A 27,500-nucleotide genomic window follows, 5' to 3' on the forward strand; every position below is an offset into this window, starting at 1 on the left:
GTGGAGGGGTAGCAAGGCAGGTTGCAGTGCAATAAAGATCTGAATGACCTAGGTCTGAACGGGCCGGGGAGTGGAGGGGTAGCAAGGCAGGTTGCAGTGCAATAAAGATCTGAATGACCTAGGTCTGAACGGGCCGGGGAGTGGAGGGGTAGCAAGGCAGGTTGCAGTGCAATAAAGATCTGAATGACCTAGGTCTGAACGGGCCGGGGAGTGGAGGGGTAGCAAGGCAGGTTGCAGTGCAATAAAGATCTGAATGACCTAGGTCTGAAGGGGCTGGGGAGTGGAGGGGTAGCAAGGCAGGTTGCAGTGCAATAAAGATCTGAATGACCTAGGTCTGAACGGGCTGGGGAGTGGAGGGGTAGCAAGGCAGGTTGCAGTGCAATAAAGATCTGAATGACCTAGGTCTGAAGGGGCTGGGGAGTGGAGGGGTAGCAAGGCAGGTTGCAGTGCAATAAAGATCTGAATGACCTAGGTCTGAAGGGGCTGGGGAGTGGAGGGGTAGCAAGGCAGGTTGCAGTGCAATAAAGATCTGAATGACCTAGGTCTGAACGGGCTGGGGAGTGGAGGGGTAGCAAGGCAGGTTGCAGTGCAATAAAGATCTGAATGACCTAGGTCTGAAGGGGCCGGGGAGTGGAGGGGTAGCAAGGCAGGTTGCAGTGCAATAAAGATCTGAATGACCTAGGTCTGAACGGGCTGGGGAGTGGAGGGGTAGCAAGGCAGGTTGCAGTGCAATAAAGATCTGAATGACCTAGGTCTGAACGGGCTGGGGAGTGGAGGGGTAGCAAGGCAGGTTGCAGTGCAATAAAGATCTGAATGACCTAGGTCTGAAGGGGCCGGGGAGTGGAGGGGTAGCAAGGCAGGTTGCAGTGCAATAAAGATCTGAATGACCTAGGTCTGAACGGGCTGGGGAGTGGAGGGGTAGCAAGGCAGGTTGCAGTGCAATAAAGATCTGAATGACCTAGGTCTGAAGGGGCTGGGGAGTGGAGGGGTAGCAAGGCAGGTTGCAGTGCAATGAAGATCTGAATGACCTAGGTCTGAACGGGCTGGGGAGTGGAGGGGTAGCAAGGCAGGTTGCAGTGCAATAAAGATCTGAATGACCTAGGTCTGAACGGGCTGGGGAGTGGAGGGGTAGCAAGGCAGGTTGCAGTGCAATAAAGATCTGAATGACCTAGGTCTGAACGGGCCGGGGAGTGGAGGGGTAGCAAGGCAGGTTGCAGTGCAATAAAGATCTGAATGACCTAGGTCTGAACGGGCTGGGGAGTGGAGGGGTAGCAAGGCAGGTTGCAGTGCAATAAAGATCTGAATGACCTAGGTCTGAACGGGCTGGGGAGTGGAGGGGTAGCAAGGCAGGTTGCAGTGCAATAAAGATCTGAATGACCTAGGTCTGAAGGGGCTGGGGAGTGGAGGGGTAGCAAGGCAGGTTGCAGTGCAATAAAGATCTGAATGACCTAGGTCTGAACGGGCTGGGGAGTGGAGGGGTAGCAAGGCAGGTTGCAGTGCAATAAAGATCTGAATGACCTAGGTCTGAAGGGGCTGGGGAGTGGAGGGGTAGCAAGGCAGGTTGCAGTGCAATGAAGATCTGAATGACCTAGGTCTGAAGGGGCCGGGGAGTGGAGGGGTAGCAAGGCAGGTTGCAGTGCAATAAAGATCTGAATGACCTAGGTCTGAAGGGGCCGGGGAGTGGAGGGGTAGCAACGCAGGTTGCAGTGCAATAAAGATCTGAATGACCTAGGTCTGAAGGGGCTGGGGAGTGGAGGGGTAGCAAGGCAGGTTGCAGTGCAATAAAGATCTGAATGACCTAGGTCTGAACGGGCCGGGGAGTGGAGGGGTAGCAAGGCAGGTTGCAGTGCAATAAAGATCTGAATGACCTAGGTCTGAAGGGGCCGGGGAGTGGAGGGGTAGCAAGGCAGGTTGCAGTGCAATAAAGATCTGAATGACCTAGGTCTGAAGGGGCCGGGGAGTGGAGGGGTAGCAAGGCAGGTTGCAGTGCAATAAAGATCTGAATGACCTAGGTCTGAACGGGCCGGGGAGTGGAGGGGTAGCAAGGCAGGTTGCAGTGCAATAAAGATCTGAATGACCTAGGTCTGAAGGGGCTGGGGAGTGGAGGGGTAGCAAGGCAGGTTGCAGTGCAATAAAGATCTGAATGACCTAGGTCTGAAGGGGCTGGGGAGTGGAGGGGTAGCAAGGCAGGTTGCAGTGCAATGAAGATCTGAATGACCTAGGTCTGAACGGGCCGGGGAGTGGAGGGGTAGCAAGGCAGGTTGCAGTGCAATAAAGATCTGAATGACCTAGGTCTGAACGGGCCGGGGAGTGGAGGGGTAGCAAGGCAGGTTGCAGTGCAATAAAGATCTGAATGACCTAGGTCTGAAGGGGCTGGGGAGTGGAGGGGTAGCAAGGCAGGTTGCAGTGCAATAAAGATCTGAATGACCTACGTCTGAACGGGCTGGGGAGTGGAGGGGTAGCAAGGCAGGTTGCAGTGCAATAAAGATCTGAATGACCTAGGTCTGAAGGGGCTGGGGAGTGGAGGGGTAGCAAGGCAGGTTGCAGTGCAATAAAGATCTGAATGACCTAGGTCTGAAGGGGCTGGGGAGTGGAGGGGTAGCAAGGCAGGTTGCAGTGCAATAAAGATCTGAATGACCTAGGTCTGAAGGGGCTGGGGAGTGGAGGGGTAGCAAGGCAGGTTGCAGTGCAATAAAGATCTGAATGACCTAGGTCTGAACGGGCTGGGGAGTGGAGGGGTAGCAAGGCAGGTTGCAGTGCAATAAAGATCTGAATGACCTAGGTCTGAACGGGCCGGGGAGTGGAGGGGTAGCAAGGCAGGTTGCAGTGCAATAAAGATCTGAATGACCTAGGTCTGAAGGGGCCGGGGAGTGGAGGGGTAGCAAGGCAGGTTGCAGTGCAATAAAGATCTGAATGACCTAGGTCTGAAGGGGCTGGGGAGTGGAGGGGTAGCAAGGCAGGTTGCAGTGCAATAAAGATCTGAATGACCTAGGTCTGAACGGGCCGGGGAGTGGAGGGGTAGCAAGGCAGGTTGCAGTGCAATAAAGATCTGAATGACCTAGGTCTGAACGGGCCGGGGAGTGGAGGGGTAGCAAGGCAGGTTGCAGTGCAATAAAGATCTGAATGACCTAGGTCTGAACGGGCCGGGGAGTGGAGGGGTAGCAAGGCAGGTTGCAGTGCAATAAAGATCTGAATGACCTAGGTCTGAAGGGGCTGGGGAGTGGAGGGGTAGCAAGGCAGGTTGCAGTGCAATAAAGATCTGAATGACCTACGTCTGAACGGGCTGGGGAGTGGAGGGGTAGCAAGGCAGGTTGCAGTGCAATAAAGATCTGAATGACCTAGGTCTGAAGGGGCTGGGGAGTGGAGGGGTAGCAAGGCAGGTTGCAGTGCAATAAAGATCTGAATGACCTAGGTCTGAAGGGGCTGGGGAGTGGAGGGGTAGCAAGGCAGGTTGCAGTGCAATAAAGATCTGAATGACCTAGGTCTGAAGGGGCCGGGGAGTGGAGGGGTAGCAAGGCAGGTTGCAGTGCAATAAAGATCTGAATGACCTAGGTCTGAAGGGGCTGGGGAGTGGAGGGGTAGCAAGGCAGGTTGCAGTGCAATAAAGATCTGAATGACCTAGGTCTGAAGGGGCCGGGGAGTGGAGGGGTAGCAAGGCAGGTTGCAGTGCAATAAAGATCTGAATGACCTAGGTCTGAACGGGCCGGGGAGTGGAGGGGTAGCAAGGCAGGTTGCAGTGCAATAAAGATCTGAATGACCTAGGTCTGAAGGGGCCGGGGAGTGGAGGGGTAGCAAGGCAGGTTGCAGTGCAATAAAGATCTGAATGACCTAGGTCTGAAGGGGCCGGGGAGTGGAGGGGTAGCAAGGCAGGTTGCAGTGCAATAAAGATCTGAATGACCTAGGTCTGAACGGGCCGGGGAGTGGAGGGGTAGCAAGGCAGGTTGCAGTGCAATAAAGATCTGAATGACCTAGGTCTGAAGGGGCTGGGGAGTGGAGGGGTAGCAAGGCAGGTTGCAGTGCAATAAAGATCTGAATGACCTAGGTCTGAAGGGGCTGGGGAGTGGAGGGTTAGCAAGGCAGGTTGCAGTGCAATGAAGATCTGAATGACCTAGGTCTGAAGGGGCTGGGGAGTGGAGGGGTAGCAAGGCAGGTTGCAGTGCAATAAAGATCTGAATGACCTAGGTCTGAAGGGGCTGGGGAGTGGAGGGGTAGCAAGGCAGGTTGCAGTGCAATAAAGATCTGAATGACCTAGGTCTGAACGGGCTGGGGAGTGGAGGGGTAGCAACGCAGGTTGCAGTGCAATAAAGATCTGAATGACCTAGGTCTGAACGGGCTGGGGAGTGGAGGGGTAGCAAGGCAGGTTGCAGTGCAATAAAGATCTGAATGACCTAGGTCTGAACGGGCCGGGGAGTGGAGGGGTAGCAAGGCAGGTTGCAGTGCAATGAAGATCTGAATGACCTAGGTCTGAAGGGGCTGGGGAGTGGAGGGGTAGCAAGGCAGGTTGCAGTGCAATAAAGATCTGAATGACCTAGGTCTGAAGGGGCCGGGGAGTGGAGGGGTAGCAAGGCAGGTTGCAGTGCAATAAAGATCTGAATGTAGAGTGAATACAGTGAACCCCACTTTTAACCTCCCTCCCCCCCCCCCCCTCCATTTAAGACTCATCCCATTTGAAGATCTTGATTTTTCAGACATTCTGTGTATAAGCTCTTTAACCTTACCCCCAGTTTACAATAAAAGTCCCTCCTGTGTGAGACCTGTGGGCCGGTGTTGTGTTGTTAGGTTGGTGGGGGTCGTAAAGGGGGGATGACTGTGATCCATACGTTTATGTTTATGTACAGCTTACCTTGCACTGGGGTCGATGTCATCGTACACCTTGACTCCCTGCACACAGAGACAAGAACAACCAGGTCACCTCGACACCAGCTCACACAAAAGTGGCTCATTTGCATCACACCTATCAGCTTTACCCGTACTTCCAGCCATATTGAAAACAACGCACATGATAATAGCCAAAACACTGAAGTGAACTAGTCATCATGAGTTTGCAGTTGTCGAACACATTTGGCGATGACAGCAATGTACCATTATTTTCAAAGGTTAAGGAGGCTAGGAGTTATGTTTTATTTCACGTGAATGAATTGTATTAGTTGTTGCTAATTAATCTGAGGCGACAAGCCGAGGGCAATGTCTTCGTAAATACAACATAAATTATAATGTTAGGTCCCGCATTTACGCTGCATACGTCCTTTCCTATCATCGTTATTCACGGATTTCATTGACACAGACTCGCTTCTTCTTCTTCGTCTTGTTCTGCGGTCATGGGCTGATATTCCCACTTACACTTGTGTTTTTTGCACCAGCGGGTTCTTACGTGTATGACCGTTTTTAACTTCGCCATTTAAGCAGCCATACGCCACTTTCAGGAGAGAAAGACTCGCTCATATTCGTTGTTTACAAGACTTGGCCACACCAGTCATCACGTCGCTATTGTGAGAGAGCAACAGGGAAGCTAGGACCACTCTAACAGCGCCATCCCCGACAGCCCCGACAGCCCCGTTCTTCGTTTCAACCCCTCACTCCCACCCCTGTTAATGTCCTCCACCCCACTCAACTCTTTACAATAGGTGCTGGGAACTAGTGTATGAAAATGATATATTGTGGTAGCGAGTGTGTAAATCAGCGCTGACTGAGTCATCTCACGGCTTGCTGGATATCCGTGGGAAAGAGAGATGGCTTTTTGTGAAGTGATGAAAACTGGCTGTCACTGGCACTAAGTGCTGATATATATGTGTTTCTGTTACGTGCGTACCTGCGTGTGTGTGTGTGTGTGTGTGTGTGTATGTGTGTGCGTGCGTGCGTGCGTGCGTGCGTGCGTGAGTGCGTGTGTGTGTGTGTGTTTTCTGCGTGTGTTTTTTCGTGTGCCTGCAAGTTTTTGAGTCTATGTTTGGGGTTTTCTCTTACTCTTCACCTTTGTTTGCCTCTGCACAGAAAATAAAGGTATCACACACACAAACAGAGAACAAATCAGGCAAAAATAACCTGCTTCGTGAAACCCTAGCGGCAATAACATTGAGACGCTTGAATGACGAATATAATCTTGTTAGACAGACACTGCATCTTGTCTCGCCATGAAAGCAGTTTGATCTTGTTAGACAGACGCTGCATCTTGTCTCGCCATGAAAGCAGTTTGATCTTGTTAGACAGACGCTGCATCTTGTCTCGCCATGAAAGCAGTTTGATCTTGTTAGACAGACGCTGCATCTTGTCTCGCCATGAAAGCAGTTTGATCTTGTTAGACAGACGCTCCGTCTTGTCTCGCCATGAAAGCAGTTTGATATTGTTAGACAGACGCTGCATCTTGTCTCGCCATGAAAGCAGTTTGATCTTGTTAGACAGACGCTGCATCTTGTCTCGCCATGAAAGCAGTTTGATCTTGTTAGACAGACGCTGCATCTTGTCTCGCCATGAAAGCAGTTTGATCTTGTTAGACAGACGCTGCATCTTGTCTCGCCATGAAAGCAGTTTAATCTTGTTAGACAGACGCTGCATCTTGTCTCGCCATGAAAGCAGTTTGATCTTGTTAGACAGACGCTGCATCTTGTCTCGCCATGAAAGCAGTTTGATCTTGTTAGACAGACGCTGCATCTTGTCTCGCCATGAAAGCAGTTTGATCTTGTTAGACAGACGCTGCATCTTGTCTCGCCATGAAAGCAGTTTGATCTTGTTAGACAGACGCTGCATCTTGTCTCGCCATGAAAGCAGTTTGATCTTGTTAGACAGACGCTGCATCTTGTCTCGCCATGAAAGCAGTTTGATCTTGTTAGACAGACGCTGCATCTTGTCTCGCCATGAAAGCAGTTTGATCTTGTTAGACAGACGCTGCATCTTGTCTCGCCATGAAAGCAGTTTGATCTTGTTAGACAGACGCTGCATCTTGTCTCGCCATGAAAGCAGTTTGATCTTGTTAGACAGACGCTGCATCTTGTCTCGCCATGAAAGCAGTTTGATCTTGTTAGAAAGACGCTTCATCTTGTCTCGCCATGAAAGCAGTTTGATTTTGTGCCTGTTAACACTCGCAACACTGCCTCCACGATAAAACGCTGTATAAGGAATGTAATGGTTCAATTATTTTCCCTATAAAGTCCGATGCTCTGGTTCAGCCAAATGACACACGCTTGAAAGAGCAGAAGGGCGGTGTTGTGTGTGTCGTGCATGATTCAGAGGTAAAGAGAAAGACATGTGCACGCTGGAATAACACACGTTTATACAACGTAAAAGGTCATCTCGTGAAATTGAGGAAAAGGACATTACAATGGGAGAGAAGAACAACATTCTCTGTCAAAGTCGACTTTGCCAAATGGATATTAGGCTTAAAGCAAAGCAACGAGCATCGACGACAAAATGAACAACAACTCTAAAACGGGTGAACGCGAATTAATTTGCATGAAACGCACTTGTGTGAACCTGTATTTTTCTGCAAGGCACATCAGACCTCGGATTACACAAACGTCTCTGTCGCTGTAAGATATAAACCCAAAGAAACATATTAAGTGAAAGATCAAACATCCAAACAGCAAAATGAAACTGAGAAGTGAAAGGCCTTTCTTCTTTGCAGTTTTGTTTGCATTTTTTAAGTGTGTGTCGTAACTTCAATTCAGGGAAGCTTTTTGCAATCTTAAGACACGGAAAGATTTACACATGGAGCTTCAAAAGGCTCACATGCTGCAATCAACTTGTAAGAAACAGAAACGCTTTGATCTACATGTAGAATCGTGAAGTTGTCGTTTCAAAGGCGGCGGACCTTATGTCAGTGTTCCAACCTGTCGTAACATGGGGTTGAAGAGAAGAACAAGAGCATGGTGGGAAAATGAAATAAAAAGGCAACCAAACACTTGAAGCCCTGAGGCCAAGCAAAACCCTGTGCAGCCGTGTGGGACAGGCAACAAGCAAAACCATCCTCAATAAAATTACAGACATGAAATTCTACCAGAAATTCGGTCTGTCCTTGAACACTCGACGACAACACTTCTTGTTATGTCTTTCCTTTTCTCTAGTTGATTTCTTTTTTGGAAGGAAACCCCAAAAGACATTTTAACTTCAAAGCGAGGACATGAGGGCAAATAAAAAATTAAAGACATCAGTGGCAGAAAAAAATAAGATAAATATCAACATCTTTTTTGTTAGTGTTATTTGCTGTCGCAAAACAAACAACGAAGGAAGGAGACAAACCAAAATCAAAACCAAACTAAAATATAGCGTGAGAAGATTGCTTTATTTTCTGGATTAGCAGTGAACATTTTTACAAACAAAATAAACTAACCTTTTCAGAATCAGTCTCCTCGATGTCTTCGATAATGTCTTTCTCGCTTGAAACAGACGCTAGTAAGTTCCGCGAGATTTCGCGTTGTTCTGCCGCAAAATCTTTTTCAGCTGCTGTCAGTTCCGGTTTGGAGCCAGTCAGTTCCGGTATGAGTCCGCTGAGTTCCGGTATCTCGTCCACCGGGATGCCGCACGTCTCTTCGGATTCCTCCAACAGCTCTACTGACAGTCGTTTACCTGCAACATACACAACAAGCGGATGAAAGTGGCTTGTTCATTTCTATGCTTGTTACTCTCTCAGGTGCCACACAATATTACACAGCTTCCACACAATATTACACAGCTTCCACACAATATCACACAATATTACACAGCTTCCACACAATATCACACAATATTACACAGCTTCCACACAATATCACACAATATTACACAGCTTCCACACAATATCACACAATATTACACAGCTTCCACACAATATCACACAATATTACACAGTTGCCAGGAGACTAGTTCCGCATACCTCTCACTTACTGTTACCCATGTTTGCATTTAGAGTGCTTACTTCCCTTTGCTTCTCAGATCATATATATAGCAAAATGTTCTGAATCGTAATCATGGAAAATAATCCAAAATGAAACTAATGACAAAGTGTGTCCGGACAAACCATCTAGCTTCAAATGCTTCACATTATCAGGTTACAGAAGGAATCAGCTGCTAAATACTGTTTCGTTGAAGGTTGAGCTGAGGTTTCCTCTCCTCAAATGCCATAATCGACGCCTAACTCTAATCAGAACAACATTTCTTCTGTTTTGAACACACACAAAAAGAGGATGAAAGTCGCTTATTCATTTCAATGCTTGTTATTCTCTCAGGTGCCACACAATATTAAACAGCTTCCACACAATATCACACAATATCAAACAGCTTTCACACAATATCACACAGCTTCCACACAATACAACACAACTTTCACACAATATCACACAGCTTCCACACAATGTCACACAGCTTCCACACAATACAACACAGCTTTCACACAATATCACACAGCTTCCACACAATATCACACAGCTTCCACACAATATCACACAGCATTCACACAGTTTCACACAGCTTCCACACAATAGCACACAGCTACATACCAGCTCTGGGTGGCAGAGAGGGGGGAAGTTTGAGGATGTCCAGACGCTCCGCGAAGTACTGGCGGCGCTGCTCGGCCTGGGGGGTCAGCTTCTCCTGGACCAGGGTGACCACCAGGAACTCCTCGATCCCAGGCAGGAGCTCTGAAACAATGGCAACCACAGCGGGGTCAAGGTTGAGGTCACCAACAGGTATACAATACAGTATGTTTTTTTTTAATTCAAGGTCACCAACAGATAGACGGGTTGCTTAATAAATACCCTAAAACACGGAGCGTATAATTATATACATCTGTCTAACACACATTACTGAAACAAAATGAAAGTAATAAAAATGAATGTAGGACGAGTATGAAGTGCGTATGAGTGTCATTAAAGGATTATTCGGTATTGTTAAATAAACCAAGACACGTCACAAAGATAACTGCTCTCTCCCTCTCTCTCTCTCTCTCTCTCTCTCTCTCTCTCTCTCTCTCTCTCTCTCTCTCTCTCTCTCTCTCTCTCTCTCTCTCTCTCTCTCTCTCTCTCTCTCTCTCCCTCTCTCTCTCACGCTATCCTTGAAAAATAAAGTTCCATCATCTCTCTCTCTCTCTCTCTCTCTCTCTCTCTCTCTCTCTCTCTCTCTCTCTCTCTCTCTCTCTCTCTCTCTTATTTCATTTTTAGTTAGTCCCTCTTTAGGGCGAGGGCTGGATGTAAAAAGCAGACCACTGCTTAATCTATTACCCTCGTTAAATAAAGAATTGTCATTGTCATTGTTTCTCTCTCTCTCTCTCTCTCTCTCTCTCTATGTCTCTCTCTCTCTCTATGTCTCTCTCTCTCTCGCTCTCTCTCTGATTTGCAGTCCAATTTTATTCACGTACTTTATAAACGAGTTAGCTAATGATGTCATGGCTAAAGGAAATCATGGTATTCAGCTTCTGCCAAACCAGATCGAAATCTTCTTAATGCTGTTCGCGGATGACCTGGCGTTGTTGTCCTCCACAGTATGGGGACTACAGAACCAGTTAAACCTTCTCTTCGAGTCCTCCCAAAGACTAGGACTAAAAGTAAACACTGAAAAGACCAAGGTGGTAGTTTTTCGCAAAGGTGGCCACCTGTCAGCAAGGGAAAAATGGACCTTGGGAAATGAGAAAGTGGAGGTTGTTGGAAAATACAAGTACCTGGGACTAAACTTTTCAACAATGCTAAGTTATAATATTGGTACTGAGGACTTCGTATGCAGGGCGAAGAAAGGCACTCTTGAAATTCTCAAGGCCCTTAAAACCAATGGGTGTCATTCGTGCGCTGTATTCTTTAAGTTGTTCGATACACAGATCGTTCCATCATTATTGTATGCAGCAGAAATATGGGGCCACCAGAACAATAAACAGATTGAGAAAGTCCACCTCTTTGCCTGTAAGTTGTTTATAAACGTACCCCCGTCGACCCCCAACGATACGATATACGGCGAGCTAGGAAGATATCCACTTTACGTTGAAGCTGCTGCAAAATGTGTGCAATACTGGTTTCGGCTGTTAAAACAACCATGCTCTCGACTCTCAAAGATGGCTTACCTGTCTCTTTTGAACAATCACGACAGAGGGCAAACAAACTGGGTCACACATGTCAAAGACCTTTTGTGCAAGTCTGGATATGGTTTCGTTTGGTTGTGTGCTGGGGTGGCAGATGAAAAGTTGTTTCTGGCAGACCTGAAGGAGACAATGAGGCACCAGTTTTCACAGGAATGGTTTACACGTCTGTCAGAAAGTACACGCCTTGAATTTTACCACAGTTTCAAAAGTTGTATTGGGCACGAAGAATACCTGGACATGATTCATGTGAGCCTTTATAAAGTTGCTTTGTCCAGATTTAGACTGGGGGTCTCCCCATTCAATGCCCATCGACATCGTTACTCTCACTCTGACACCAGTCGTGACTGTCCTTTCTGCCCGGATAATGCTGAAGACGAAAGCCATGTTGTTTTTTATTGCCCCACTTACGATGGCATCAGGCAGAGATATATTGGCAGAATACAGTATTTTTCAGATGAAGACTGTTTACGATATTTGCTCACTTGTACGGTAGAGGATCAGCTTGTATCCTTTGCAAAGTACCTGTTCTTGGCCTCACGAATGCGACAAAAAAGACTTGCAGAAAACGAACCGCTCACGTGATTCTCGCGTTCCCTGTACGAACATATATCATGCTCTGGAAACACTGATGCATTCCCCGTAACAAGAGATTGACTTGAGGGTGCCGTAAACGTGAACTCCCTGGCATGTTACAACCTCTTCTTATTATGCATTTCATCTCGGAAAATATGTGCGTTAATTGGTGTGTGTGTGTATGTATGTGTGTGTGTGTGTGTGTGTGTGTGTGTGTGTGTGTGCGTGCGCGTGTGTGTGTGTGTGTGTGTGTGTGCGTGCGTGTGTGCGCGCGCCCGTGTGTGTATATGTGTGTGTGTATGCTGTTTAGTTTCATACATTTGTTGTATGCATTTAATGACTGCTTCATATGTGTATATAATCTGCTGTGTGTGTGCCCACACATGTGTGTATGTGTGTGTGTGTGTGTGTGTGTGTGTCTGTGTGTGTGTGTGTGTGTGTGTGTGTATGTGTGTGTGTGCCCGTGTCTGTACGTGTATATCTGTGTATGTGTCTTGGTGTCGTCTGACAATGTTTGCTTAAGTTATATCATCTTTCCAAGAAATGTTTCCATGATTATGTCCCAACATTTGGCAGGCTCTTTCTTTATTTTGCCTCACTTATTTGCATGTGTAGGCTATGTTTATAAAGCCCAATGTATCTCACCCTTAGTAATTTCGTTTTATGCACCAATTTCATTTGTCTGAAAATTGTCAAAATCAAATCATTGATTAGAACAATAAAACATCCATCCATCCATCTCTCAAATGTGCTTTGTACAGAAACGTATTTTTAGTCCGGAACTCTCCCTCCTACCCCCCCCCCCCCCCCCCCGTTCCCCAAGAGGCACCAACACATATATATATAAAAGCACTCCACTGAAGAATGCAGAGAAGAGCTCTTCATGTGAAACCTTCTCTCCCTCCATATGTTGTGACGAATACACCCGCTGGGTCGCATGAGTGCATAAGCTAAAAGGCAAAGACAGAAGAAAACGAACAAAGACAGAAGGACAGATAGGAATCACCAGACGCACCTAGACGCAAAGAGACAAAGACAGATGAGGGTTCCGCTGTCGCTCAGTGCATAGCAATGCCAGGTGAGATGACGGGATGGCAAGGGGAAGGGGGACTGACAGGTGCTATGCAGAGCCCGGGGAGACGTCTCACGTCTGTAATCACTGTCACCTGGCACCGCATTGTTACTTGCACTCTGCGCACTGCTGCACCTCCTAACCTACATGCTTATTACCCCCCCCCCCCCCCCCCTCTCCGCCCCTCCCAACACTCTGGCTCATTTCTATCATATCAGAGAGAGTACTTTCTTCGACCTGTGCTGTGAAGTGAAGAAACACCTAGTCGCTTAATGGAGGACCGGGTCGTCCAAAACAGTCTTCCCAATTTGAAGGAGGAACAGAGATATAAACAAACTGCACTGGGGATGGGGACCCCATTCTTCGTCTGTCCCACAGACTCGGATATATCTCTGTGGGACAGACCAAGAATGTGGAAACGTAGCAGAAACAGACAGCAACAGACACGGACACACAGACACTGATAAGATATTATGTCTATGTCTGTTTGCCGGACCACGAAACAGGAAAAGCTAAGCAACTGCTGGGACAGATTGCAAAACGGAGAGAGCGGTGCGTAGACAGACGTGGCAGACAACAGAGACACACCTAAACAGATAAAGCATTGCATAGACAGACAAACAGCAACAGAGACACACCTAAACAGATGAGGTGCAGCACAGACAGACAGCAACATCCGAGACAGAGCGCGAAACAGATAGGGTATTGCAGGACACAGACCAAGAAACAGAGATGGCGGGGGAGGTAACTGGATATTATTATCTGCACGAGAACACACCACAGAGATATATAGAATATTCTATATCTCTGTGGAACACACCCACACCTCAGTCTCAAAGACATTCCAGCAGTGCGGTGGAAACAAAACCAAGCCGGCAGAACTGAAACGACCAACTTTCCCACGTGTGTGAAAACACAGGAGCGCGTTCCAGCCAGCTGTTGAAAGCGTCACGCCGACACCAGACAGAAATACGTCACTCGTGATGACAGCTCGCCACGTGCGCTGCGGTCTTTATGCGCAGTAGGTCAGACGAGGTCACGTGGGGTCGGGGCTTTACCACAACACTGGCTGGTACTGTAATCATCGGGCCAACGATTGTACAAACAGAGTTCAGTCGTGGTGAAGACTCTATTCCAAGTAGTCAGTACATGTACTACCAGAGACTGCAGACTTGCAGAGCTCTATAGGATCGAGGACGTCAGCCGGCATTGTTTATCTCACACAAACTTAATACTGACTATTCAGCCCCTCCCCCCCAAAGGCTGCTGATCCAACTTTGGGCCATGTATTCCCTCCTTGGATTCTAGTTTGTGATGAGAAATGATATTTTGACTTTGAAATTAGCAATTGACAAAACAATACATTCACAGATATTTCGACCCAACGAAAATGACGAGTGGACGTAAACTGATAGAACTATCAAGATACGTTTTGTGTGAATATTTGACTGTTGGGTCGAAATATCTGTGAATGTATTGTTTTGTCAATAACAAACGTTCCAACAAAATACCTTTCTTGTTTTTTTATTCTGAATTTTGGAACGTTGGCAGTCTCTTTCTTATTGGATTTGAAATTAGCTTCAACGCAAAATATTTTTTCTGATTTAAAGAGACGTAACCCCTCGGTGTGTTTTCGAATAAATCGAATTTGGGCTCAAATCGATCGAATTACATCACAAATCTGCTTCAGTTGCAAGATCTTGACATGCTTTTCTCCCTCAAGATAATTGTACTTCTTAAATTGGCGGAGAAATATTCAGTCTAGCTAAAGTAATTTTGGCTGACGCCTGGCTGGCGTCCTCCCGATAGCTGCATGTCAGTCGCGCAAGCCATTGTTAATCCTTATTTCTCACGAGTTTACCAGTGTGTTTTTCTGTTTACAATTAGGATGAACTCTACTGGGTCAATCTATTGATACTCACTGACTCTGTCTAGACAAGTAGCCGGAACAAGTCAACTGACACGAGTATAACGATATAAGTGAAGGTAAAAAAAAAAACCAACGAAAACTATTAGTCGCCGGTGGTTTTTCTGTTGTGTCCCGAGTGTATGACTGAGCTTGTATACAGAGAGAGAGAGAGAGAAAGAGAGAGAGAGAGAGAGAGAGAGAAAGAGAGAGAGAGAGAGAGTGAGAGAGAGAGTGAGAGAGAGAGTGAGAGAGAGAGAGTGAGAGAGAGAGTGAGAGAGAGAGTGAGAGAGAGAGAGTGTGTGAGAGAGAGAGTGAGAGAGTGAGAGAGAGAGTAAGAGAGAGAGAGAGTAAGAGAGAGAGAGAGAGAGTGAGAGACACAGACTGAGACAGAGACAGACAGACAGAGAGTGAGAGAGAGAGTGAGAGTGAGAGAGAGGGAGTGAGAGAGGGAGAGAGAGAGAGAGAGAGAGAGAGAGAGAGAGAGAGAGAGAGAGAGAGAGAGAGAGAGAGAGAGAGAGAGAGAGAGAGAGAGTGAGAGACACAGAGACAGAGACAGACAGACAGAGAGTGTGAGAGAGAGAGATAGATTCTTTATCATTTGACAAATTTCTGCCAGCATCTTTACCTGTGGTAAGAGAAATACAATACTAATCAAAGTAAAACAAAACTTCTGAATATAAGCAGGAAAAGAAATCCAGATTACTTCCCTTTAAACTTCGGTGGCACAATTTTACAAGAAACTGAAAGTCATAAACATCTTGGTATTATTATCCAGAATAACGGTAAGTGGGAGTTACATATTAAATCTGTTATAGCAAAATGCCGTACGCTAGTAGCTTGCTTACGATCTTATAAATATAGACTAGGCAGAAAAGCTTTAGAAACAATGTATAAATCCTTCATATTGCCACATTTTGATTATGCTGATGTTTTCTGGGACAACTGCCCTAAGGAGTTAGCCACCGAGCTCGAAAGTATTCACTTAGATGCAATTCGAACCATTGTTGCTTGGAGCCGTCCGCGGTACAAGCCATCAAAAATTGTACGATGAGTCAGGCTTTATTTTATTACTAGAGAGGCGAAAACGTCATAAATTGATATTATTTCACAAGATTGTTCACCGCAAGGTGCCAAACTACTTATTAGCGATATTGCCACCATTGATATCAACTAATAACCCATACCACCGGCGCAGACCTCTAGACAGGAAAGTTCCATCGTTTAAAACTGAATTATACAGAAACTCATTTCTCCCATCTACTACACAACTCTGGAATTCTTTACCAGACAATATAAAACTTAGTGATTCCCTAAGTGAATTTAAGCACTTTTTGTCAAAAAACGATTTAAGTCCGCCGTGTTATTTTTATTCTGGAGATCACATGTCACAAATAATTCACTGTAAGCTCAGGTTATATATAAGTGATCTCAATAACGATCTAGTGAGACGTCACGTTGCTACAGATGCATCATGTGACTGCGGATTCCCGTCCGAATCCGTACAACACTTCATATTCGATTGTCCAAATTATCGCGAAGCACGTCAAGAAACTATACATACCCTCCCTAATCACATAATTAACCTCCCCCACCTTTTAAACAGAGACAGACAGTATTCTTTAGATTTGAACAGGAAAAATTTTTCCACCGTACACTCGTTCATTGAACGTTCAGGCCGCTTTGGGCAAACCAGAATAAATGCTCTACAAGCCGGACAACTTTAACTTCTGCACATCTCCTACCCATCCCTCTTCTTTTATTCATCTTCTTTCCCTCCTTCCTTCCTTTGCTGTCTTTCTTTATAATCATTATGCAACGTTCATTACGTTATTAATAGATTTGGTTTATTGAGACAAATTTTTCAGCCGTTACCGCCTTATGTTGTACTGTCATGCAGGAACACCACTATAAGCTTCCAGCTTGTTGCTGTTTCTGTGAACTTTGTATACATGTCATGATTGTAACCTTTGTTAAAATAAACTTATGTTTAAACCAATACTAATGACTGCTAATACTGCTAAGGAACAGAGGACCAGAGAATGCAAACCCCACTGCGCCAAACAGCAAAACAGCATCTAGTCTTCACTTCTCTATCAAATTCACAGACGACAAATACCTCAGCTACAATCATTGCAATCACGTCGGTGAGCCTGAAATGAACTGGGCGAAGTCCACTTCGCAAAGCTGGCTGCAGGAAGCTTTCTACCTAAGTTTCCGCTACTGAAAACACTTCGCGAAGTCTTCAAGTTGTCGACTTTGGGCTGAATTAAGGACAGCCTTTCGTAACGTAGATGATCCTGACATCAAGACGTAGATGATCCTGACAGCAAGACGTAGATGATCTTGACAGCAAGACGTAGATGATCCTGACAGCAAGACGTAGATGGTCTTGACAGCAAGACGTAGATGATCCTGACAGCAAGACGTAGATGATCCTGACAGCAAGACGTAGATGATCCTGACATCAAGACGAGCTGTGCAGTGACGTGTGCCCTGAGTGACGTAAAGCACATTACCCATCACATGACCACATTCCTGGCGCAACACCCCGGACCGCTCAGTGTAGCGAGGCCTGATAACAGTCCTGCAAGAGTCGTGCTGATGAGAGGAAAGAGAGAACCTCTCAGGCTATCCATGCTATCTGCAGCAGTGCGGAACGTTACTGCTGTTCTCTCACAGACTCTCTGCAATTCTGACGCACCAAGAGGCGAGGTTTTCAAACTTGCCGACGCAATGGTTAATGGCAAAGTACCGGGCTCGCACAAATGTCGTCAAACGTCTTCTGCCATTTTGACGACTGCAACCGGAGTGTCTTTTGCGCTAGAATACTCTAAGACGCCGCCATCGGGTGTAAAAGTAGTCCCGTCGGTTATAGTTTGTTTGTGCGAGTTGTAAACAGTCATTGTTGGTACGTCAACGTTATCACTCGACACTGTTTCATTTCATGTCCAAAACAGACAAGACATTTACTACTCTTATTTCTTGAAATATATATAACTTTAAAACAGTAGAAAAAAAATACCGAACTTGACGTATAGGGGGATGATGATAAAGTATTAAACAAACACCTCGAATGCAAAACCATCCCTTGCTCTCCCCCCCCTCTCTCTCTCTCTCTCTCTCTCTCTCTCTCTCTCTCTCTCTCTCTCTCTCTCTCTCTCTCTCTCTCTCTCTCTCTCTCTCTCTCTCTCTCTCTCTCTCTCTCAGCTTGTATTTATAATTACCTGCATAGTATGCATTTGATTTTATGAATAACCACATATGTATACTCTCCATGCCTCATCTTCATCTTCATCATCATCATCATCATCATCATCATCATCATCATCATCATCATCATCATCATCATCATCGTCGTCGTCGTCATCTTCATCATCACGTGCTGAAGTTTTCCGACCTCCTTTTGTTGGTTAACTTTTTAATTTTTTAATTTTATCATTGTGTATCTGTGCGTCCCAAGGACAGATTGTAAGAAAAGGCGTAGCCTTAAATCTTAATCCTTGTTAAATAAAGTTCAATTCAATTCAATTTTCTCTCTCTCTCTCTCTCTCTCTCTCTCTCTCTCTCTCTCTCTCTCTCTCTCTCTCTCTCTCTCTCCCTTTCTTTCTCTCTCTCCCTCCCTCCCTTTCTTTCTCTCTCTCAGTCTCTCTCTCTCACTCTCTCTCCCTCTCCCTCTCTCTGTCTGTCTGTCTCTCTCAGTCTCTCTCTCTCTTTCTCTCACTCCCTGATTCTCTCTCCCTCTCCCTCCCTCCCCCTCTCTCTCTCTCTCTCTCTCTCTCTCTCTCTCTCTCTCTCTCTCTCTCTCTCTCTCTCTCTCTCTCTCACTCTCTGTGCACAAGTTATGATGAATAAACTCATTCACATTCACACAACTTGTAATCTCTCTCACAGGAGCTTGTATCAAATCGCCGGTCGATCATTATTTACAGTCCACTACTACGACATACTACTACTATATATACTATAGTAGTATAGTAGTAGTATGTCGTAGTAGTGGACTGTAAATAATGATCGACCGGCGATTTGATACAAGCTCCTGTGATCTCTCTGTACCCCCTTCCGACCACAGACATAGACAGGTGTGTGTATATATTATTTTTATTTTTTTTATGTGTGTGCCTCCAGACACAATGTTAAACCAGGAAGTGGTACGTGAAAGCTTCATTCAGCAAATAAATGCCAGCGTGTTTTTTTCTTGACGAGTGCAAGCCCGTGAACTGAATTCCTGTTTCTCTGCACCTTGCACTAGACGCCCGCTTCACTTCGTCCAGCCTTGCCGCTAATTGGTGGTCCTTGGGCTTCACTTGTTTTATTTGTTTATTAGCTATAGGACAGCCGTGCCGCTAATTGGTGGTCCTTGGGCTTCACTTGTTTTATTTGTTTATTAGCTATAGGACAGCCGTGCCGCTAATTGGTGGTCCTTGGGCTTCACTTGTTTTATTTTTTTATTAGCTATAGGACAGCCGTGCCGCTAATTGGTGGTCCTTGGGCTTCACTTGTTTTATTTGTTTATTAGCTATAGGACAGCCGTGCCGCTAATTGGTGGTCCTTGGGCTTCACTTGTTTTATTTGTTTATTAGCTATAGGACAGCCGTGCCGCTAATTGGTGGTCCTTGGGCTTCACTTGTTTTATTTGTTTATTAGCTATAGGACAGCCGTGCCGCTAATTGGTGGTCCTTGGGCTTCACTTGTTTTATTTGTTTATTAGCTATAGGACAGCCGTGCCGCTAATTGGTGGTCCTTGGGCTTCACTTGTTTTATTTGTTTATTAGCTATAGGACAGCCGTGCCGCTAATTGGTGGTCCTTGGGCTTCACTTGTTTTATTTGTTTATTAGCTATAGGACAGCCGTGCCGCTAATTGGTGGTCCTTGGGCTTCACTTGTTTTATTTGTTTATTAGCTATAGGACAGCCGTGCCGCTAATTGGTGGTCCTTGGGCTTCACTTGTTTTATTTGTTTATTAGCTATAGGACAGCCGTGCCGCTAATTGGTGGTCCTTGGGCTTCACTTGTTTTATTTGTTTATTAGCTATAGGACAGCCGTGCCGCTAATTGGTGGTCCTTGGGCTTCACTTGTTTTATTTGTTTATTAGCTATAGGACAGCCGTGCCGCTAATTGGTGGTCCTTGGGCTTCACTTGTTTTATTTGTTTATTAGCTATAGGACAGCCGTGCCGCTAATTGGTGGTCCTTGGGCTTCACTTGTTTTATTTGTTTATTAGCTATAGGACAGCCGTGCCGCTAATTGGTGGTCCTTGGGCTTCACTTGTTTTATTTGTTTATTAGCTATAGGACAGCCGTGCCGCTAATTGGTGGTCCTTGGGCTTCACTTGTTTTATTTGTTTATTAGCTATAGGACAGCCGTGCCGCTAATTGGTGGTCCTTGGGCTTCACTTGTTTTATTTGTTTATTAGCTATAGGACAGCCGTGCCGCTAATTGGTGGTCCTTGGGCTTCACTTGTTTTATTTGTTTATTAGCTATAGGACAGCCGTGCCGCTAATTGGTGGTCCTTGGGCTTCACTTGTTTTATTTGTTTATTAGCTATAGGACAGCCGTGCCGCTAATTGGTGGTCCTTGGGCTTCACTTGTTTTATTTGTTTATTAGCTATAGGACAGCCGTGCCGCTAATTGGTGGTCCTTGGGCTTCACTTGTTTTATTTGTTTATTAGCTATAGGACAGCCGTGCCGCTAATTGGTGGTCCTTGGGCTTCACTTGTTTTATTTGTTTATTAGCTATAGGACAGCCGTGCCGCTAATTGGTGGTCCTTGGGCTTCACTTGTTTTATTTGTTTATTAGCTATAGGACAGCCGTGCCGCTAATTGGTGGTCCTTGGGCTTCACTTGTTTTATTTGTTTATTAGCTATAGGACAGCCTTGCCGCTAATTGGTGGTCCTTGGGCTTCACTTGTTTTATTTGTTTATTAGCTATAGGACAGCCGTGCCGCTAATTGGTGGTCCTTGGGCTTCACTTGTTTTATTTGTTTATTAGCTATAGGACAGCCGTGCCGCTAATTGGTGGTCCTTGGGCTTCACTTGTTTTATTTGTTTATTAGCTATAGGACAGCCGTGCCGCTAATTGGTGGTCCTTGGGCTTCACTTGTTTTATTTGTTTATTAGCTATAGGACAGCCGTGCCGCTAATTGGTGGTCCTTGGGCTTCACTTGTTTTATTTGTTTATTAGCTATAGGACAGCCGTGCCGCTAATTGGTGGTCCTTGGGCTTCACTTGTTTTATTTGTTTATTAGCTATAGGACAGCCGTGCCGCTAATTGGTGGTCCTTGGGCTTCACTTGTTTTATTTGTTTATTAGCTATAGGACAGCCGTGCCGCTAATTGGTGGTCCTTGGGCTTCACTTGTTTTATTTGTTTATTAGCTATAGGACAGCCGTGCCGCTAATTGGTGGTCCTTGGGCTTCACTTGTTTTATTTGTTTATTAGCTATAGGACAGCCGTGCCGCTAATTGGTGGTCCTTGGGCTTCACTTGTTTTATTTGTTTATTAGCTATAGGACAGCCGTGCCGCTAATTGGTGGTCCTTGGGCTTCACTTGTTTTATTTGTTTATTAGCTATAGGACAGCCGTGCCGCTAATTGGTGGTCCTTGGGCTTCACTTGTTTTATTTGTTTATTAGCTATAGGACAGCCGTGCCGCTAATTGGTGGTCCTTGGGCTTCACTTGTTTTATTTGTTTATTAGCTATAGGACAGCCGTGCCGCTAATTGGTGGTCCTTGGGCTTCACTTGTTTTATTTGTTTATTAGCTATAGGACAGCCGTGCCGCTAATTGGTGGTCCTTGGGCTTCACTTGTTTTATTTGTTTATTAGCTATAGGACAGCCGTGCCGCTAATTGGTGGTCCTTGGGCTTCACTTGTTTTATTTGTTTATTAGCTATAGGACAGCCGTGCCGCTAATTGGTGGTCCTTGGGCTTCACTTGTTTTATTTGTTTATTAGCTATAGGACAGCCGTGCCGCTAATTGGTGGTCCTTGGGCTTCACTTGTTTTATTTGTTTATTAGCTATAGGACAGCCGTGCCGCTAATTGGTGGTCCTTGGGCTTCACTTGTTTTATTTGTTTATTAGCTATAGGACAGCCGTGCCGCTAATTGGTGGTCCTTGGGCTTCACTTGTTTTATTTGTTTATTAGCTATAGGACAGCCGTGCCGCTAATTGGTGGTCCTTGGGCTTCACTTGTTTTATTTGTTTATTAGCTATAGGACAGCCGTGCCGCTAATTGGTGGTCCTTGGGCTTCACTTGTTTTATTTGTTTATTAGCTATAGGACAGCCGTGCCGCTAATTGGTGGTCCTTGGGCTTCACTTGTTTTATTTGTTTATTAGCTATAGGACAGCCGTGCCGCTAATTGGTGGTCCTTGGGCTTCACTTGTTTTATTTGTTTATTAGCTATAGGACAGCCGTGCCGCTAATTGGTGGTCCTTGGGCTTCACTTGTTTTATTTGTTTATTAGCTATAGGACAGCCGTGCCGCTAATTGGTGGTCCTTGGGCTTCACTTGTTTTATTTGTTTATTAGCTATAGGACAGCCGTGCCGCTAATTGGTGGTCCTTGGGCTTCACTTGTTTTATTTGTTTATTAGCTATAGGACAGCCGTGCCGCTAATTGGTGGTCCTTGGGCTTCACTTGTTTTATTTGTTTATTAGCTATAGGACAGCCGTGCCGCTAATTGGTGGTCCTTGGGCTTCACTTGTTTTATTTGTTTATTAGCTATAGGACAGCCGTGCCGCTAATTGGTGGTCCTTGGGCTTCACTTGTTTTATTTGTTTATTAGCTATAGGACAGCCGTGCCGCTAATTGGTGGTCCTTGGGCTTCACTTGTTTTATTTGTTTATTAGCTATAGGACAGCCGTGCCGCTAATTGGTGGTCCTTGGGCTTCACTTGTTTTATTTGTTTATTAGCTATAGGACAGCCGTGCCGCTAATTGGTGGTCCTTGGGCTTCACTTGTTTTATTTGTTTATTAGCTATAGGACAGCCGTGCCGCTAATTGGTGGTCCTTGGGCTTCACTTGTTTTATTTGTTTATTAGCTATAGGACAGCCGTGCCGCTAATTGGTGGTCCTTGGGCTTCACTTGTTTTATTTGTTTATTAGCTATAGGACAGCCGTGCCGCTAATTGGTGGTCCTTGGGCTTCACTTGTTTTATTTGTTTATTAGCTATAGGACAGCCGTGCCGCTAATTGGTGGTCCTTGGGCTTCACTTGTTTTATTTGTTTATTAGCTATAGGACAGCCGTGCCGCTAATTGGTGGTCCTTGGGCTTCACTTGTTTTATTTGTTTATTAGCTATAGGACAGCCGTGCCGCTAATTGGTGGTCCTTGGGCTTCACTTGTTTTATTTGTTTATTAGCTATAGGACAGCCGTGCCGCTAATTGGTGGTCCTTGGGCTTCACTTGTTTTATTTGTTTATTAGCTATAGGACAGCCGTGCCGCTAATTGGTGGTCCTTGGGCTTCACTTGTTTTATTTGTTTATTAGCTATAGGACAGCCGTGCCGCTAATTGGTGGTCCTTGGGCTTCACTTGTTTTATTTGTTTATTAGCTATAGGACAGCCGTGCCGCTAATTGGTGGTCCTTGGGCTTCACTTGTTTTATTTGTTTATTAGCTATAGGACAGCCGTGCCGCTAATTGGTGGTCCTTGGGCTTCACTTGTTTTATTTGTTTAATAGCTATAGGACAGCCGTGCCGCTAATTGGTGGTCCTTGGGCTTCACTTGTTTTATTTGTTTATTAGCTATAGGACAGCCGTGCCGCTAATTGGTGGTCCTTGGGCTTCACTTGTTTTATTTGTTTATTAGCTATAGGACAGCCGTGCCGCTAATTGGTGGTCCTTGGGCTTCACTTGTTTTATTTGTTTATTAGCTATAGGACAGCCGTGCCGCTAATTGGTGGTCCTTGGGCTTCACTTGTTTTATTTGTTTATTAGCTATAGGACAGCCGTGCCGCTAATTGGTGGTCCTTGGGCTTCACTTGTTTTATTTGTTTATTAGCTATAGGACAGCCGTGCCGCTAATTGGTGGTCCTTGGGCTTCACTTGTTTTATTTGTTTATTAGCTATAGGACAGCCGTGCCGCTAATTGGTGGTCCTTGGGCTTCACTTGTTTTATTCGTTTATTAGCTATAGGACAGCCGTGCCGCTAATTGGTGGTCCTTGGGCTTCACTTGTTTTATTTGTTTATTAGCTATAGGACAGCCGTGCCGCTAATTGGTGGTCCTTGGGCTTCACTTGTTTTATTTGTTTATTAGCTATAGGACAGCCGTGCCGCTAATTGGTGGTCCTTGGGCTTCACTTGTTTTATTTGTTTATTAGCTATAGGACAGCCGTGCCGCTAATTGGTGGTCCTTGGGCTTCACTTGTTTTATTTGTTTATTAGCTATAGGACAGCCGTGCCGCTAATTGGTGGTCCTTGGGCTTCACTTGTTTTATTTGTTTATTAGCTATAGGACAGCCGTGCCGCTAATTGGTGGTCCTTGGGCTTCACTTGTTTTATTTGTTTATTAGCTATAGGACAGCCGTGCCGCTAATTGGTGGTCCTTGGGCTTCACTTGTTTTATTTGTTTATTAGCTATAGGACAGCCGTGCCGCTAATTGGTGGTCCTTGGGCTTCACTTGTTTTATTTGTTTATTAGCTATAGGACAGCCGTGCCGCTAATTGGTGGTCCTTGGGCTTCACTTGTTTTATTTGTTTATTAGCTATAGGACAGCCGTGCCGCTAATTGGTGGTCCTTGGGCTTCACTTGTTTTATTTGTTTATTAGCTATAGGACAGCCGTGCCGCTAATTGGTGGTCCTTGGGCTTCACTTGTTTTATTTGTTTATTAGCTATAGGACAGCCGTGCCGCTAATTGGTGGTCCTTGGGCTTCACTTGTTTTATTTGTTTATTAGCTATAGGACAGCCGTGCCGCTAATTGGTGGTCCTTGGGCTTCACTTGTTTTATTTGTTTATTAGCTATAGGACAGCCGTGCCGCTAATTGGTGGTCCTTGGGCTTCACTTGTTTTATTTGTTTATTAGCTATAGGACAGCCGTGCCGCTAATTGGTGGTCCTTGGGCTTCACTTGTTTTATTTGTTTATTAGCTATAGGACAGCCGTGCCGCTAATTGGTGGTCCTTGGGCTTCACTTGTTTTATTTGTTTATTAGCTATAGGACAGCCGTGCCGCTAATTGGTGGTCCTTGGGCTTCACTTGTTTTATTTGTTTATTAGCTATAGGACAGCCGTGCCGCTAATTGGTGGTCCTTGGGCTTCACTTGTTTTATTTGTTTATTAGCTATAGGACAGCCGTGCCGCTAATTGGTGGTCCTTGGGCTTCACTTGTTTTATTTGTTTATTAGCTATAGGACAGCCGTGCCGCTAATTGGTGGTCCTTGGGCTTCACTTGTTTTATTTGTTTATTAGCTATAGGACAGCCGTGCCGCTAATTGGTGGTCCTTGGGCTTCACTTGTTTTATTTGTTTATTAGCTATAGGACAGCCGTGCCGCTAATTGGTGGTCCTTGGGCTTCACTTGTTTTATTTGTTTATTAGCTATAGGACAGCCGTGCCGCTAATTGGTGGTCCTTGGGCTTCACTTGTTTTATTTGTTTATTAGCTATAGGACAGCCGTGCCGCTAATTGGTGGTCCTTGGGCTTCACTTGTTTTATTTGTTTATTAGCTATAGGACAGCCGTGCCGCTAATTGGTGGTCCTTGGGCTTCACTTGTTTTATTTGTTTATTAGCTATAGGACAGCCGTGCCGCTAATTGGTGGTCCTTGGGCTTCACTTGTTTTATTTGTTTATTAGCTATAGGACAGCCGTGCCGCTAATTGGTGGTCCTTGGGCTTCACTTGTTTTATTTGTTTATTAGCTATAGGACAGCCGTGCCGCTAATTGGTGGTCCTTGGGCTTCACTTGTTTTATTTGTTTATTAGCTATAGGACAGCCGTGCCGCTAATTGGTGGTCCTTGGGCTTCACTTGTTTTATTTGTTTATTAGCTATAGGACAGCCGTGCCGCTAATTGGTGGTCCTTGGGCTTCACTTGTTTTATTTGTTTATTAGCTATAGGACAGCCGTGCCGCTAATTGGTGGTCCTTGGGCTTCACTTGTTTTATTTGTTTATTAGCTATAGGACAGCCGTGCCGCTAATTGGTGGTCCTTGGGCTTCACTTGTTTTATTTGTTTATTAGCTATAGGACAGCCGTGCCGCTAATTGGTGGTCCTTGGGCTTCACTTGTTTTATTTGTTTATTAGCTATAGGACAGCCGTGCCGCTAATTGGTGGTCCTTGGGCTTCACTTGTTTTATTTGTTTATTAGCTATAGGACAGCCGTGCCGCTAATTGGTGGTCCTTGGGCTTCACTTGTTTTATTTGTTTATTAGCTATAGGACAGCCGTGCCGCTAATTGGTGGTCCTTGGGCTTCACTTGTTTTATTTGTTTATTAGCTATAGGACAGCCGTGCCGCTAATTGGTGGTCCTTGGGCTTCACTTGTTTTATTTGTTTATTAGCTATAGGACAGCCGTGCCGCTAATTGGTGGTCCTTGGGCTTCACTTGTTTTATTTGTTTATTAGCTATAGGACAGCCGTGCCGCTAATTGGTGGTCCTTGGGCTTCACTTGTTTTATTTGTTTATTAGCTATAGGACAGCCGTGCCGCTAATTGGTGGTCCTTGGGCTTCACTTGTTTTATTTGTTTATTAGCTATAGGACAGCCGTGCCGCTAATTGGTGGTCCTTGGGCTTCACTTGTTTTATTTGTTTATTAGCTATAGGACAGCCGTGCCGCTAATTGGTGGTCCTTGGGCTTCACTTGTTTTATTTGTTTATTAGCTATAGGACAGCCGTGCCGCTAATTGGTGGTCCTTGGGCTTCACTTGTTTTATTTGTTTATTAGCTATAGGACAGCAGCACTTGCACAGCCTGGTGGTAAGGATTATACACTGAGGATGTGACTTTGACACTGAGGTCAAATTGTTTATAACTTCAGTGTGTGTGTGTGTGTGTGTGTGTGTGTGTGTGTGTGTGTGTGTGTGTGTGTGTATGTGTCTGTGTGTCTGTGTGTCTGCGTGTTTGTGTGTGTCTGTGTGTGTGTCTGTGCGTATATATGTGTTTTTCAGGAGAAAAAAGAAGTAACATAAAGTTGGTACCATCATTAAGAACACTGCGACACGTGGTTCCGAGACAAAAAAGACAGTTGTTTTGTGTCATTGAAACAGACTCGGTTTATCCTGTGACGCTCGGTGTTGTTGGTCAACAATTCAATCATCCGTTAAGCGGCATGCACAATCAGACAGTCAGGAATCAACGATAAAAGTTCATATCTCGACAAAGAGAACCAAAACTGATTGTATATCTTGTGATATTCAACAGTCTCGTCACGCCGATAGAAACACAGATCAGCCAAGACACCTGACAGCTGAATGCACATTCTAGAATAAAGCGGAAGATATAGTTGAATGTGGTCTGCGCACTTCTCACTTTCACCACCCCTGTGCACTAAGAATGACGCCTGTCTCAAGATAAACGCTCACATACACAAACGTCCGCTTGTTAACTTCTTGACGCGTGACAGAATGAAGTCGGGACAAGTATCTCTGCTCATTAACCCCAATAAAGATCATTTTGATGTGACGTATATATATATTATATATTATATGTATATGTCTAACATGAAAACCGTAATGAGCGCTTTTCAACTCACTGACCCGTGACGTGCACAGTGAAGTCAGGACAAGTAGTTATGTTGAAGAAAACATCATCAAGGTCACGTAGATGTCTAAAATTAAATCAGACAAATACAAAAGAAAAATATTGCACGCATCTTGAGCTTTAATAGCACGATGACAAAGAGGAAAGGCATGTATTCTCAGTGGTAACAAAAACAACAACACAAACAACAACAACACAAACAACAACAACAACAACAACAACA

At 45.3% G+C, this 27,500-nt stretch overlaps 1 protein-coding gene across 9 annotated transcripts in view; it reads right to left on the reverse strand.

The window, feature by feature from the left end:
- Positions 1-27,500, reverse strand: part of LOC138977932 (serine-rich adhesin for platelets-like) — a 166,630-nt gene that overhangs the window by 41,470 nt on the left and 97,660 nt on the right. For all 9 annotated transcript variants that reach the window (XM_070350539.1, XM_070350536.1, XM_070350535.1 and 6 more), the window contains 3 exons: positions 9,465-9,605; positions 8,321-8,556; positions 4,844-4,881 (listed from right to left, as the gene is read on the reverse strand). In XM_070350539.1, coding sequence (XP_070206640.1) covers positions 4,844-4,881; positions 8,321-8,556; positions 9,465-9,605 — 415 coding nt within the window. The remainder of the gene's footprint in view (positions 1-4,843; positions 4,882-8,320; positions 8,557-9,464; positions 9,606-27,500) is intronic.

The sequence above is a fragment of the Littorina saxatilis genome, linkage group LG10 (genome assembly GCF_037325665.1).
Source record: "Littorina saxatilis isolate snail1 linkage group LG10, US_GU_Lsax_2.0, whole genome shotgun sequence".
In the NCBI taxonomy this organism is placed as follows: domain Eukaryota; kingdom Metazoa; phylum Mollusca; class Gastropoda; order Littorinimorpha; family Littorinidae; genus Littorina; species Littorina saxatilis.